Source organism: Leuresthes tenuis, unplaced genomic scaffold (assembly GCF_036924035.1).
Source record: "Leuresthes tenuis unplaced genomic scaffold, fLeuTen1.0.hap1 SCAF_24, whole genome shotgun sequence".
In the NCBI taxonomy this organism is placed as follows: Eukaryota; Metazoa; Chordata; class Actinopteri; order Atheriniformes; family Atherinopsidae; genus Leuresthes; species Leuresthes tenuis.
The window spans coordinates 7,907,832-7,923,712 of NW_027325378.1; the positions used below are offsets into that span (position 1 = coordinate 7,907,832).

Consider the following 15,881-nt stretch of genomic DNA (forward strand, 5'->3'; position numbering starts at 1 on the left):
ACAAGAAGCGGCAATCGCATACAACACAGCTGTGGAGAGATGACCTGAAACCACAGGATAACACATAAACTGCTTAGCGAGCATGCTACTGGGCTAATAAATGTGTGTGTGTGTGTGTGTGAGAACATGCAACACCCATGGCACAGGATCTACATGGTAACCGTGGTTAGTTATGAGTGTATAAGTGTACAGGGCCACAATCCACAGCCCCCCCCCAGCAATCAGAAGCAGGCAGAGAGGGCCACAAGACCCAGGCCACCAGCAGCCCCCACGGAGCACAGAACCCAGGAAGCCCACCGCAGGGACAACCACGCATCCACCCAGAAGACTGCAGAGGAAGCCCCCGGACAGAGCCCCCATAAGCATAGGGCAGAGGCCCTCAGAGAGCCAGGGGCAACAGCCCACCGACCCCGCCAGGTCCCAGCCGCCCAGACATGGGCCGTGCACTGGACCCGGGCCCCGGGAGCCCGAGCGCCCCCAAACCCCCCGGCAGAGGCCCCACCCAATACCCAGGAGGGCCAAGTGCCCCAGACAGCCACGCAGTGGGTCAGCGCCTGCCCCAGCGCCCCTGGCCAAGTGCCCTGGGAGTCAAGACGTGCCCACAGGTGGGTGAAGTCGCGAGCAGCGGGGAGAGGCAACGCCGCCCCCCCATCGGGAGAAGCACAGGCAGGCCAGGCGACAGCAAGTCCCAGATCCAGGCCCAATCATCACCACACACACTTTCACGTCCCATACATCCACACATCCTCCCTCCCTCGACTCTGCTGGGGTGTAGCGCAGCGGGCACACCAGGGGGCCAGCAGCCCCCCAGCCACCACAGACCCCGAACCAGCAGAACAATTAATTAATCCTCTTGGCCCCTCCTGCCCCGAGCAGCAACCAGGAAGCAGGGGTGTGGGAAGAAGACCCCTCCCCTCACCCTTCTGGCTCTTCAATATTTTCTAATAGTGAGCGATTAAAATTGAGGGGCAGCCCAACTTGTAAGACTGGGAGCGCGGCCCTCTGGGCAGCCTACATACCCAAAGAGCCCCGCCCACCAGATGCCACTCAGTGTAACCACCCCCCAAGACCTAATGTGTGTGTGTGAGTGTGTGTTTGATAAGTAGTAATGTCTAAGGTGTAATTAAAACAGGGGCGGGGAACTGCAGAGTGCAACCAAAGGGGACCACCTACGTGGCCCCATCCACTACACCCCACAGAACACACACGCCCCCAAAACCCTTCATGTGTGAGTGTGTGCTGTGTACAGGAGCCAGAAGGGAGAGGGGTATGGGGATATACACCGGGGCAGCTACTCTCCCCCGGAGAAGGCAGCCAGGGACTGGCTGCAATAGGCATCCCCGCTACCTGGGAGCCAACCCAGGGCAGGAGGGGCTGATGTCCACCAGGCTCGGGGCCTGCAGCGACCATATTGCGGGAGCTACTGTACCCCCAGAAGGTACCCATCCCACCCCACCCCGGAGGACCTCTACAAACAACAAACAAACAACAACAAAAAACAAACAAACAAACCTCCCGGTCACACCAGTCGCAGCAGCCCGGGCCTGAGACCCACCATCACACAGGCCACCCCCCCCCCCCCCCCCCCCCCCACCGCACGCCCCAACACCCTGAAAAAAAACAACCATCTGCGGACACCTTGGAGGTCCCAGAGTAACAAGCCCGGCACCAGGACCTGCACCAACCCACCCATACTGTGGCGCGTCCAGGACAACCCAGCCCCTCCAGGCACAGGCAGGCCCCCCCCCCCGGGCGCAAGGCAGCGCCCAGCCACCAGGGCCCAGGCCCAGCACCACCACCCATGCCGGAGCGGCCCAGCCACCCGGCATAGAGCCAGCAGCCACCACCCCAAGGCCTCTAAGTGACCCCGCCCCACACCGCAAGACAGTCCCACCCGCAAGCCCCCAAAACTGCCCTCCAAGCCCGACACACAGTCCCCCCCAGCAATGACCAACCCGGTCCCCACGACCCGCGAGACCACCAGACGCCCGAAGCCACACAGCCCCCCCCAGCACACACCCAACCGCCCAGAGCGACGGGACAGCAACCCACCACCACCACTATGTGATAAAGCTAATCAGCGGGAACCAGAGACAGTTAAATTCAGCCAATTGATGTTTTTAGGAGGCAGACATTGTTTCCATGCTAATATAATCTAAAAGAAAATTTCTAAACTGGTTAATACACAGATTGTTCTTCGCTTTCCAGTTCATGAGAATAGTTTTCTTTGCGATACATAACACTGTGAGAACCATGTGTGCTGAGTTAATTTCCATGTTGATGTTGTCTAAGTCACCCAGTATGCACAGTGTGGGGCATGCAGGGATGCTACACTTTAGCCATGTTGATAGGTCCGCACAGACTTCAAGCCAGAACTTCTGGACAGGCGCACAGAACCACAAAGCGTGTGCATAATCATCAGGTGTGTTATCTGTGCATTGTGAGCAGATGTTTGAGTGTGTCAGACCCATCCTGAACATCCTTTGTCCTGTATAGTGTGTTCTATGAAGGATTTTGTATTGTATGAGCTGTAAATTAGAATTCTGAGTCATTCTGAAGGTGTTCAAACATATTTGTGGCCAGAAGCTATGACTAGAACTGATGGATAAATCTGCCTCCCATTTTGAGGATGGAAGAGACATTGTGTCATCTATTTTAGACAATAATTTATATATTTTTGATAGTAGTTTTGGGGTGCAGATGCTTAGAAATTCTGCTACCCTAATCGGGAGTTGTAAGTCTGGTTGGTGGAGGATATATTTCTTTGTTATTATAGACTTAAGTTGTTGATATTCTAGGAATTTATTGCTTCCTATCTCGTGTTGTGATATGAGCTCATCAAATGAAATAAAATGTCCATTTTGGATTATATGTTCCAGATGTTTGATTCCTTTGATCTTCCACAGAGTAAAGTTTAGCATTTTTTTGTTTTGCAGTATGTCAGGATTGTTCCAGATGGGTGTAAGCTTACATGGGACAATTGAAGACTTTGTTATTTTAAGAAATTCCCACCAGGCTGTCAGAGAGGTGCTGATGTTAATGCTTTTGAAACATTTGTGATGTTTTACGTTTTGACTAATAAGTGGCAGGTCAGAGATTTCCAGATTATCACACAATGCTTGTTCTACATTTATCCATGGTTCATCTATTGGGCTAGGTTTAAACCATTTTGATATATACTGTAACCTATTGGCTAAGGAATAGTGCTGAAAATTAGGTAAATCTAATCCACCACAGTCCTTGGTCTTCTGTAGGGTTTTTAAACTAATACGTGGTGGTTTGTTTTTCCACAGAAATTTGGAGATGCAAGAATCTAGTGACTTAAACCAAGTAGCAGATGGTTTTATGGGGATCATTGAGAACAAATAATTAACTTTTGGTAGTATCATCATTTTAATGGTTGTAACTCTCCCCATAAGTGATATAGGTAAGGACTTCCAACGAGAGAGATCGTCCTCTACTGTCTTTAATAATTGCACATAATTTAGCTTTGTTAGCTCTGAGAGCCTGGAGGAAATGTTTATGCCTAAATATCTGATATTTCCTGACTGTAAAGTGATTGCTGGTATATTCTGGACTCTGCAGTTAATGGGCAGAACTGTGGTCTTAGACCAATTGATAGAGTAGTCAGAAAGTGCTGAGAATTTATTTATGAGTGTGATCGTGTGAGTGAGAGACGTTTGAGAGTTCTGAAGGAAAAGTAAAACATCATCAGCATAAAGACTTATTTTATGCTCAATATTTTGGGGTTGGATGCCTTTAATATTTCTTTCTTGTCTGATAGCAGCTGCTAAAGGTTCGATGAAAATAGCAAAAAGTGAGGGAGAAAGTGGGCAACCCTGTCTTGTACCTCTCTGCAGACTGAAGTTTGGAGAGGTTTGATCATTTGTCCTAACACACTCTATCTCTATATTTCTACACATAACACGATGCACAACATCAGTCCCGGCTTTAAAAAGGCAGATGTGGATGAGACTGCGGTATCTTGCAGGCTGTGTTGGACCACAGTTGTTAAAAATCACAACTTTTCTGACTTAAATTGTGATTTTTAAACACACAGCGGGACTCAGACTGAGCTGCCAGCTGTCTTGTAGTCAGCTAAATCAAACATGTATTCATCAAAAATGTTTTCCATCAATGCCAATCAGAGCTGGAGCAGATTAATACCCACAAGCCAAGTATGTGTTTTTTTTAAACTGTTTTTCATTGAATTTAGTTAAAAGAAGAGCTGGTTTAACAGAGATTCAAAATGGACACAAATTCTTTAAGTAAAAAATCTGATACGTTGTTTTTGTTTTATAATAATTTGCATATATGTTTTAAATCATTTCCAAATGATTGCATTAAATGCTTTAATACATCCTACACAACATCTCAACACCTTTGGAAACATGATTTTGATATAAATCGGATAGTTTGTTTGACATCAACTGAAGAAATTTGTATTATTCTAAGTTTGTGCTGTTTACAGTCAGCCTCTCTGGTATTAAAAACTGATTTCCAACCATCTTCAGAACTTATTAAGTACTGATTTGCACTACCTGTCTGTTAAGTGGGCACCATATTCAAACTGAACTGTTTTCAGGCCTTCAAACCGTTTCACATCTACATGTAATTCTTATTTTGTATATTTTGCAAATCAAAGTTGTTCAACTTCCCGTCTTTATTGGCAAAGCTACAAATGAGTTGCACAAGTATTATAACTTGGCTTAGCAAGCTTTATCTCTTTAAAATATCTTTAAGCAGGTGAGGCAAATTAGATCCAACAATAAAACAGGAAGAAAAGTGAAATACTGATATTTGATTGATTTATTTCCTTTATTAGTAATGAGCACTGAATGGAACAGGAGGACAGAGTTCTTTGAATGCAGGACTGTCAAATTCCCACATTTTTCTGTAGTGTTTGTGTGCTGAGGAGAACAAATGAAGGCAGGAGGAGGAAGTGTGTGTTTGAGGTGAAGCTCACCATCCTTGCCAAAGAGGAGCAGGAAAGGGGAGGGGCAGGGAAGGGTCAGCACTTCACCGACCGCCGCACTACGCCAACACGAGACGTTGTTCCACTCGCCTTTACATCCTGCTCAAAGACACACACACATATTAAAAGTTATCAGGCAGAGAACTTCCTGTTTAGATGAGCTACGGCTTTGAACTACAAATCAAGTCCAAATATAAGCAACCAGACTGGCACCTCTAATAAATGTAATGATACCTCTAATATTACTCATCAGTCTGATTTATTACTATCCCAGTTCCAAAAAAGTTGAGACATAGTGTGAAAATGTAGATAAAACCAGAATGCAGTGGTTTTCAAATCCAGCACAAAAACATATTGCACTTTTATTTCACGAAACATATCAGCTCATTTTGTATTTGATGGCAGCAACAGGTCTCAAAAAAGTTGGGACAGGTCCATGTTTCCCACTGTGTAGCATCCCCTCTTCTTTTAACAACATCTGTAAACATCTGGAACTGAGGAGACCAGCTGCTGGACCTGTGGGAGAGGAGTGTTGTCCCATTGCTGTCTGATAGAGGATTCTAGCTGCTCAGCAGTCCTGGGTCTTCTTTGTTGTATTTTAGATGTTTTCAGATGGTGAAACATCTGGACTGCAGGCAGGTCAGTCGTCATCTGGATGGGAGCATACATTGCTCTAAAACCTGTATATACCTTGCAGCACTGATGGAGTCTTTCCAGATGTGCAGGTTTCCAATTCCATAGGCACTAATACCTGAACTGACAGCTGATAACAAGCTGGATGGTTCCTCTCCTCTTTAGTCTGGAGGATGCAGCGTCCATGATTTTGATCCATCTGACCACAGAACAGTTTTCCACTTTGCCTCGGTCCATTTTAAATGAACTTTTAAACAAAATCATGTCCACATATGGCTTCTTCTCTGCATGATAGAGCTTCAACCTGCATTTGTGCATGTTATGGTGTTAAGTGTTCCTGAGGCCATGTACTGATTTCCAGGACAGAATCAGGTCTGTTTTTAATGCAGAGCTGTCTGAGGCTCTGACGACCTTTAAGGAGTTTTTTTTTTACTCAAATAATCTAATATTAATTCTAATAATAATTCAATGTAACCAAAAAAAGTTCTTGATTATTTTCTGTTTGTCAGAGAAATGACTTTATCATTATTTTCCACAAAAAGAACTTGCTTTTTCAATATTTCAAACATAGAAAATCCCCATCCTTATCTTAAAAAGTGGCCGAAATGTTTGGGGTCCAGGAAATAATACTTCAAAAAGTAAATGCGGATATCACAAATCTGCTCTGATAAGTTTTACAGCAGTATCTCATACTGGTTTGTGATTGAAGATTAAACACGTGTGAGAAAACCTCACATTGCTAAAGCTGCAGAATACAAAGATACAATATTTCATCATCATTGCAGTGAAACATTCGAACAAACACAACCTTACAGATAAAAACAGACCAGCTCAGTGCTGCATGCACTGTATCTTTATGTACGTGTGCTCTTGAATTACTCATGTTGTGTTTATGCACACTGTGGAAAGAAAAAGCAACATCTCTTATCATGATTGAAGGTTTTATTCGAAGATGGCTGATTGACTCATAGTTCTTAATTTTTCTGTTCCACCATAAATACCAACACTGCATGATGCAAGAAGAAGTTATCCTTATATCTTCAATAAGAGAGGAGCACTGTTGCTTAGGTCAGAGACTAAAACCTGATATAAATCCAGCAGCTAATTCACCTGCAGTGCCCATGTCATTATGAATTATTGTATATCAATATTATATAATCAATCCTATGATGACATTAGATAGAATAATTAATTATTACAAATATAAACAAGTAACACAGGTCATTTAAATAATTCAGAGGGGAGGCAGGGTGTAGTAATACAATTAACACATACGAGACTTCACTTAATTTCAACTTATAGTTAAGAATAGGTGTTAAAAGTAGTTGGTTAAGGTTTGGAAAGCAAAATGAAAATATAAAGAATATACGATAAATGACATTTCCTCCAACATTTTCCATATTGTCTTGGCGATGTGTCCAACACTGTTACATTATAGACTCTGGAAAACCCAGCATGTCAAAATGTGATGCTTTTGGGGAACCCTTTGCATCTAAAACAGACACAGTGGGCTCAAGACCAAGTGTGACTCAGTGACAAGTAGGAAAAAATGGTTTGCTCGGTTTAAAATACACCTCCTTACAATGTTAATCCGGTAGATTGAATAAGGATGCAGAATTAAACTGCTTTGCTATGTTTATTTGGCACGTGGAAAAGGACATTGAATACCAAATACTGTTTGAGCATCACACAGCGTGTGACCCTTTCCATCAAAATGTGATGCAATTGGTCCAAAACATCTGGAAAAGCCTCACAGAGATGATTCTTTACTCGCTATAATGCTAAGGACCATGCTCTGTGGGCTTACTGTGGAACCTCAGGATACATCGTTGAGGAGCTTTCAGTGGAATAATGACTCACCATCTTGTAATAAATCCATGATCCAGTATAATAAGACTCCCATAAACTGCGGTGGGTCCAGACTGTAACTTTTCAAGTTAACAGGACTGTTGTGACTCGAGATGTCGAACATATCCAGCTATCATTAAATTATGGCTTTTAAACAGCTTTTGTGTGCATGTTTTAATAGATGGATTATTCTGAAGCTCATGCAGCCATTAGTAGTATCTACTGCATACACAGCAGCAATACAGAGTAAATTTGAACACACAAAGCTCAATCTCTGGATTTTACAGACTGTTCACACATAAAATGACTTCTTAAAAATGCAGCATCCGTTGGAGGCATTCAATATGTTGAAATTGTCACAGAAAGCAACAAGCTAAACCTTCTTTAACTCTAGCCCTGCACCACTAATGTCTTTTTAAGGATAAGGTACGGCTGTCCTAAAGCTAACCAAGTGGTTTTGGTGCCTAAATCTAACCAAAGACAGGCTGAAAAAGTCTAAACTAAATATCACTTAAAAAAAAAAGTAACAATATCCTTAAAAACACCAAAGAAATGGGGAATGGAACAGTATTTCAACTGAATTACTTAATCTCTGACCCCTTTCACAGAAGCTAATGTCTCGCTCCACCTTCCTCATCATTCTGGCAACAAAGTAGGCTGCTCTGACAGCCAGATGGGACTGGAACATGACTTATTTGCACGTTTCAGTAAAAACACCAGGCTGTCTGTAAGATTAAGTGTCCTTATAACAAAAGAAAGCCCAATGTGTATGAGCATGTGTGTACTTTCTGATTATTTGGACTGAGAGGTGAATAAATAATTGATAGCCAACATGTTGAAACAGCTCACAGACACACCCTCCTCTTTATGTAACTGACGTCACTGACCTCGGTCAACATACACATTAAATGTTTTGGTGTTTTTATGAGCGTGGCCTTTGTTTCTGCACATGCCAGTAGATGTATCCTAACTAACACATTCTTGTGTGCTTTTCAACGTGTGTTTGTGAGTACCTGTGGCAGTTGGCATCTGTTGCTGCAGATGTGTCTGACACTCTATTCTGGCGTTTTCCATCTCCCACTGGAGGAGGCAGTGAGGAAACCGTCCACTACCCTGTCAGGACAAGGGGAAATAAATATTATGAGTATTACCTCCAACACGCACAAACCTCCTGTCAGTCAAAGGTTCAAGCTCTGCCTCTTTGTGCCTGTGCTGCTGTTTGATAAACGTTCCTCAGCTCTTTGGACAAAAGTTCACGTTTCTGGGAGTCAATCTCTGATAAATCTGAGCCCGACTTAGACATTTAGGCCTCTGTTAACACAATGAACTCATTCTACTCCAAATGTTGTCTGCTCTCAGTCATCCAGGTCGAAGTAATCCTGAGTGCTTAAAAGGAAGAGAACTGAACCAAAAACAAGTCGGGCTGTCTTCTCTTTATGCATTTAAAATGCAAGTTTTTACAGCTTAAAGGGAGGCAACACTGCTTCTTTAATCTTTAAAAACTAAGGATGTACAATCAACCAATAGTTTACTATGATGCAAAGGAACGTTTATCTCGGTTTAAATCTGTTTAGGTGTTCAGATGTGACTGAGTTGTGACTGAGACAGATTTTCGTGGCATGGACTTTTAGAATTTAGGAGCAACACTAATGAGAGACGGGATCAAATTATTCCCCTTAAAGACTGACAGGATGGAGAACCTCAATGTGATTATCAAAATACCAATTTTAATGTACACAAAACGTACAAAACGCTGGCCAACTAAAACCTAAAGATTCAAACCTAATTTTACTTCGAGGTTCTGAAAACACAACCAAAGCAGCACGACCTGGAAATGAAAAAAAAAAAACATACTGCAGGTTGTTTTAGTGATTCTTTTTGCTTTATATATATTTACAGAATCAGAAAACACTCATAAATCAGCACTGCCTGGTTAACTGAAGCTGTGCTGCTGCTGAGTGCCAAAACAGTACAAACACATTTTTCAGGCTTCTGATAAATGGTTACCGGCTTCAGATCAGAACTTGAGTGTGTTCTGGTACAGCTGATGGTAACCAAAGACATACTCAAACAGAGTGTTCACAAAGCCCAGCATTAACGATCTAGACAAAGAGAAAAGCCCTCAACCAGAATGAATTCATGTGTCAACTTGACTTTGCTGATATACTGAGTCTGTATGTGTGCCGGGAGGTCTGTTTACACTGAGCTATATCCCCACTCTCAGCTGCATGTCAGACCTGTCAGAGTGTTTATAACACTCTCCGTCACACACACGCCCACACACATAAATTTCTTCAGCTTTCCTCACTTCCTGCTGGGACTCCATCGGTTCCGACCAAACCTGCCACATCAACGTGTTCATTAATAAAACACCACTTAACTTCTGTCAACATCTGACCAATCACAGACGAGAATGAAATTTAAAACACATTCACGGCCGTAGATACACACAGATCATACAACTGGAGTTACACATACACTTATTTTATGAATTCTGAAAATTCAAACAGAACAAATCTGTTGACATAGAAAATTAAACTGTATACTGTATTTATGTGAGAAAGAAGCAGCTTTTATCCAAAACTAACAACATGTGTCTCAGTTCTTCCCTGTGATGTCTCATTCTCAACTGTGAGCCCATGGTTCCTGCTGAATATATTAAAAATGATCCACTCATGTGAAAAAAGGTGCACCCACTTTCAATTCTAAGGTTTTATATAAAATTACATCATAAAAAAATAATCTGGCCTTTGCCAGGTCTTAAAATGAGGTAAATACAACGTCTTCTTTCCAGCGTTGCTTCAGCTCATTGAGGTTTGCAGCATTGGTTCATGCACAGCTCTCTTAAGGTCCCACCACAGCATTTCAGTCAGGTTGAGGTCTGGACTTTGACTGGACCTTTGCAACACCTTGATTCTTTTCTTTTTCAGACATTCTGTTGTAGATTTGCTGCTGTGTTTGGGATCATTGTCCTGTTGATGACCCAGTTTCAGCGCAGCTTTAGCTGTGGGACAGATGGCCTCACATTTGACTCTAGAATACTTTGGTATCCAGAGGAGTTCATGGTGGATTCAATGACCGCAAGGTGCCCAGGTCCTTTGGCTGCAAAACAAGCCCAAATCATCAGCCCTCCACCACCGTGCTTGACAGCTGGTGTGAGGTGTTTGTGCTGATATGCTGTGTTTGGTTTCCTCCAAACGTGCTGTTGTGCATTATGACCAAACATCCCCACTCTGGTCTGGTCTGTCCAAAGAACATTGTTCCAGAAGTCTTGTGGTTTGTTCAGATGCAGCTTTGCAAACCTAAGCTGTGCTGCCATGTTCTTTTTAGAGAGAAGAGGCTTTCTCCTGCAACCCTTCCAAACAAGCCACACTTGTTCAGTCTTTTTGTACTTGTACTGTCATGAACTTTAACCTTTAACATGCTAACTGAGGCCTGTAGAGTCTGAGATGTAGCTCTTGGGTTTTTGACCTTGGGGTGAACTTGCTGTGACGTCCTCTCCTGGGAAGATTGACAGCTGTCTTGAATGTTTTCCACTTTTTAATAACCTTTCTCTCTATAGAATTATGAACTCCAAATAATTTGGAATTGGCCTTATAACTCTTCCCAGATTGATGGGCAGCTTCTCTGAGATCATTGCTGATGTCTTTCCTCCTTAGCATTGTGTTAACACACACCTGAATGCTTCAGAGCAGCTAACTGACTAAACCTCTGCTTTTATAGAGGTGCTCACACTTACTGATGATCAGTTGATGAAATGCATTTGATCAGCAGCACCTGGCTGCTTCTTACCATCTTAAATCTATGGAAGCAGTAAAGATGAACTTCATTTTTCAACCAACGCTTTTAAATAATTTAGTAATTTTTGTATAGTTTATTTCACCAACATTTAGGTTGTAAATAAAAATTTGCTAAAAGATTCAACGCATTTCTTTTAGCGTATTTTCATCAGTGGATAAATCTGCATTTTGAGTTCTGGAGATGTATGAGTCAGTGCATCAAACTAAAAACTTCTCCTTGTGCAGATGGGGACTTATTGCACTGCAGATGAAGGTGATTGTGTAGCTGCTTTTGTTTCTTTTACATCCTGATGTACTGCGGATTATATCAGCTTCAGGGCTGACAATACAGAAGAAAAAAAAAAACAGGCTCGATTTGAGACTTTCAGTTCCAGTCTGCAGTTTTTCCGGCATGAAAGTTTTCTTATGTGAACATCTAATAAATGAGTCATGCTTGAGTAAATTAGGAGGAACAAGTCTGAGTTGGAACTACATGAGTAAACTTTCTGTTTGTGTCAACTTCTCTGTTCCCTGGTTGCCAAACTTTTAGAACAGTTGGCAGATATTTCAAAAGGAAACAGGATGGGTAAGGGATGGAAAGTAAGAAATTTGCAAACTAGAAATAGGTCTCCTGTCTTCAAACAAACAAAGATTGATACAAATCCAGATGTTCCCGTTTAGAGGGACTGTGCTCTATAGAGGTTTCACAACAGATTCAAATGTTTCTCTGGGCTAACATCTCCCATGTTTCCCTTAATACAAAAAAAGACTGTAAACAGCAAGCAGCAATCAGGAAATAATGGATTATTTGACCTAATTTAATCCGTCTTTGTCTAACAAATAACATCGTCTCTGTCGTGTAACAAGAGCAGATCAGATCAGATCAGATCAGATCCATGACGGGATGGAGGATGAAATGTTCAGGATTAAAATAAAACAAAAGATTTTTTCCCAGTTTTTAATCCTGAACCTTGTCTGACCTCGACTCGCTGGTCCAACTCATTCAGCTTACTGAGAACACAAAAAAAAAAGAAAAAGAAGACATTTACTGTAAAAGACCGACATGCACAAGAGTCACCGGCACTAAATGTGAAGTGACTACACTCTTAGAAATAATGACAAAGCATGTAGGATGTTTAGGCATCTTTGGGGGTTCCTCTGTGAATCCAGTTGGTCCCAGCTGAGACTGAGACTCTGTGAAGACCAGATCATCTGTTACGAGTAGTTATTTTTCACTCCGGCTGGACGTTTACACAGTTCCACATGATGAATAAAGACCTGCCTAAAGCCTTTGTACCGGGGTGCACTTTAGTTCAGCCAAACCAATGTCCAGAAACATAATGAGCAGACGGTTACAGATCAATGCCATCGACATTCATGGCTATTTTCTCCCCTCAAACTTTGGGCCTGCTGCTCACTGCAGACTCACAGATCAACATAAATCACATTAGAATAAAAGCCCCTGATCACACCTCCTACAAAATACAAACTTATGTATCTATTTTTCTAGTTAAACTTTAAACTTGTCTTTGTTGACTTCACTACAGGCCACTCTTCTTCATGAGATATTTCAAAGGAATTCTCCAAGTTATCAAACTGCAGTCATGCAACAGCTAAAAGCCTTTTCCTCCAATAAAATCTTGATTTATTCAGCTCGAAAAGAACTGGTCGACAGAAAACTTTAAATCTCAGCAGAACATCTGCATTTTGGAGCCTTCTCACACTAACGCACAAGACTTTTGGTAACACACATTGACATCTGAAAACAGGCTTCACATGTTTTACCTCTGAAGTCAACAATTGTGACAAAATAACCGGAGTAGTTAAAAACTGGCACATTGTGACGCATACAGTGTTTGCAGTCAGAGCATAACACCAGACAAATGCATCCGGTAAATACTGATTTTGTGGTTTGCAGGTCAGAAGATGTCTAGACGTCCAGGTTGAAATTGGACTACTCATACTGAAGTAATGATATGCCAAAGGAAACTTCTCTCTTCAATTCAACTACCCACAACCTACGAAAAAATGAGATGCAAAAATGGCATCAAAACAGGTCGAAAATACAAATCCTTGGATAAGAAATTAAATAAAAAGCAGGTTTCTATCATTTAAGGTCTTCATCTAAAGCATGAATGTAAATATGTCAAGATTTGAGGTGTCTTTTATATATCGGGGTCACATTTTACACTGTATCTGTGATTTAAATGTGTATATGCTGATGAAGCAAAGTTTTTACATACAGTCCTGACAAATAGAAACAACAACCTCCATTATTTCTAAAGTTTTACATTACCAAGTCTTAAAATTAGGTAAATCCAACCTCAGATGAAGTGCAGAAGCAGTGTGTGAAAAATTAAGTGAACCCGCACTGCTTCCACAGGAATTTAGAAGGTAAGTAGCAGCCTGGTGCTGCTAATCAAATAACTTCATTAATTGTTCATCAGTAAGTGTGAGAACCTCATACCAACTGTCAAGCACGGTGGTGGAGGGCTGATGAGTCGGGCTTGTTCTGAAGCCACAGGACCCACAACAATGTGAGAGACTGATAACGTCATACAGAAAACCATTCTTCAAGTTTTGTCACTGATTTTCAGTCCACTTCTTGTGTCATTTGGCATAGCTCAGCCTTTTCTCAGCGTTTCCCTTCCTTAAGAATGGCTTCTTGACAGCCACCCTTCCATGGAGACCATTTCTGATGAGGCTTGGGCCAACAGTAGATGGATCAGCTGAAGGTCCAGATGCATCTCTCAGGTCCTGTGTCAGGTCTTTGCTGGATTTTTTTCCTCTTACTTAAGGACATCACTTTCAGATACTGTTAATCTGTTGTAGATAGTTTTTTAGGCCTGACACTTCTTCTTTTGTCCTCCACTTGTCCAGTTTCTCAAATGTTTTAAGGACACACTGCACACCATGCTGAGATATGCCAAGTTTTCAGCTAATAGCTCTTTGGGAATCACCTTGTTCCTGCAAAAATATTATTTTCTGTTTGTCAAACTGTGTTATCTTTGCTGTTTTTCAGAGATGCAACTAAAGAAATGTGAGTTAAGTCGCTTAACAAACAAAACAAAAACAGATTCCACTGAAAATGGTAAGGTTCAAGAACTGGACTGAGAATGAGTGAAAAAGCAGCCAATTCCCAAAGAAAAATCTTCAGAAAGCCTGGAGAACTATTGCTCAAGACCACTTACAAGAATTACAAGAAACTATGGCTGCTTGGAAGAAAAATACAAAAGAAACATGGAGAGGATCAAGACTTAAGCTTTAAATAAACGAGATCCCGAGTGGATATTAGAGGAAAATAAAATAAATCAAACAGATCCTTAAAAAACTCACAGTGAGTAACTCTTAGGAATTTTAACCGTAGGGGTTTAAAATCATTCTGAGAACTACCATAAAGTCAAAGCAAAGGCCCTCATAAAATTTTGCTTTCAAAACGCACCAATCTGATAAAAAAAGAAGCGTTATGGTAACAATAATAAGCAGAGACTGACCGTGTGGATCACGCCGAGCAGAAGCAGAGCGAGTCGCTGCGTAAAGGACATCTCATCCAGCGGAAGGTTAAACCCACCTGAACAGCAGCTCAGCGCTCATCTGACTCTTATCTTCAGCTACAAACACGTGTGGTAAAATGCTGCCGAACTGCGGGCTGACAGGTTTGTGGTTTCAACGCGAAAATCTCCGCCTGTATAACTCAGATTCGTCACCTTTACGCAGTTTCAACACGTCGCTTCACGAACCAAATCTCACTTTGGTTCGCAAAAAAAAAAAAAAAAAAATTATACAGGCACCAAAAACATGAAGATTTGGCTGACACATTGACCCCAGGGACGCAGAGGCAGTAAAATATGACACTGATACCGGAAAAAGTCCAAACTGACGCGGACCAGCTGGAGTGCACGAGCCGCGCAGAGAGAAGTCACAGCCGATTATCCCGGCTCACTCCCTGCTCCCTGAAGCGCGTCCCCGTCACACGTGCAACCTCTGGTCTCCCGGGACCGATGCGCGCCCCTGCAGCGCGCACGTGAAAGAACCTTTAGGAATTTCAGTGTTTGTGTGTGTTGACGACAAAACCCAGCAGCGACCTCATGTGCACACCAGAAGAAAGGGTAAATGTGGCCCTCAAAGAGCCTGATCAGGAGCTGATCACATAAGAAGGAACCTAAACGAACTATTTCAGGATGTAGAAAATTCAGATAAACTGACAAACATCTAATTTCTATGTACACGTCACAACTTTACATCTGAAATTCAAAGCCAATAATCCATGTTTAGGATGATATGTTGATCTAATCTAACATATTCATCCAAACACAGGCCTGCTGATACTGTACAAGCTCTTTGCTTTTTTAAATTCTTGTCCCTTAAGGTACTCCATCGGTGCTAAAGTTGACAAAATGAAAACATTATTACAACAGCCAAATGAGAAGAAATCTGTAGGAAGCCAAGATATTTACTGTTCATTTATTTTGTTGATATACATAGTTTTTTCATTGTCATCTTGAAATATGTTACAAAAAAAGATGGCACATTAAAGCTTTTACCGCTTAGAAGAGTTTTTAGTTGTTACATTGTCACATTCTTCCTGCAAACATGAATTATATCCGGTATATGTCGCACAATTTTAAACCAACCCAGACCAAAGA

The 15,881-nt window shown here is 42.0% G+C and overlaps 1 protein-coding gene across 1 annotated transcript in view; it reads right to left on the reverse strand.

Annotated features, from left to right (window-relative positions):
* Positions 1 to 15,153, reverse strand: part of LOC140284858 (vasoactive intestinal polypeptide receptor 2-like) — a 42,266-nt gene extending 27,113 nt beyond the window's left edge. Inside the window, exons 1-3 of the mRNA XM_072378862.1 lie at positions 14,730 to 15,153; positions 8,470 to 8,569; positions 4,967 to 5,074 (exon numbers count right to left, since the gene is read on the reverse strand). Of these exons, the coding sequence (XP_072234963.1) occupies positions 4,967 to 5,074; positions 8,470 to 8,569; positions 14,730 to 14,780 (259 nt within the window). The 5' untranslated portion in view covers positions 14,781 to 15,153. The remainder of the gene's footprint in view (positions 1 to 4,966; positions 5,075 to 8,469; positions 8,570 to 14,729) is intronic.
* Positions 15,154 to 15,881: the final 728 nt, after the last annotated feature.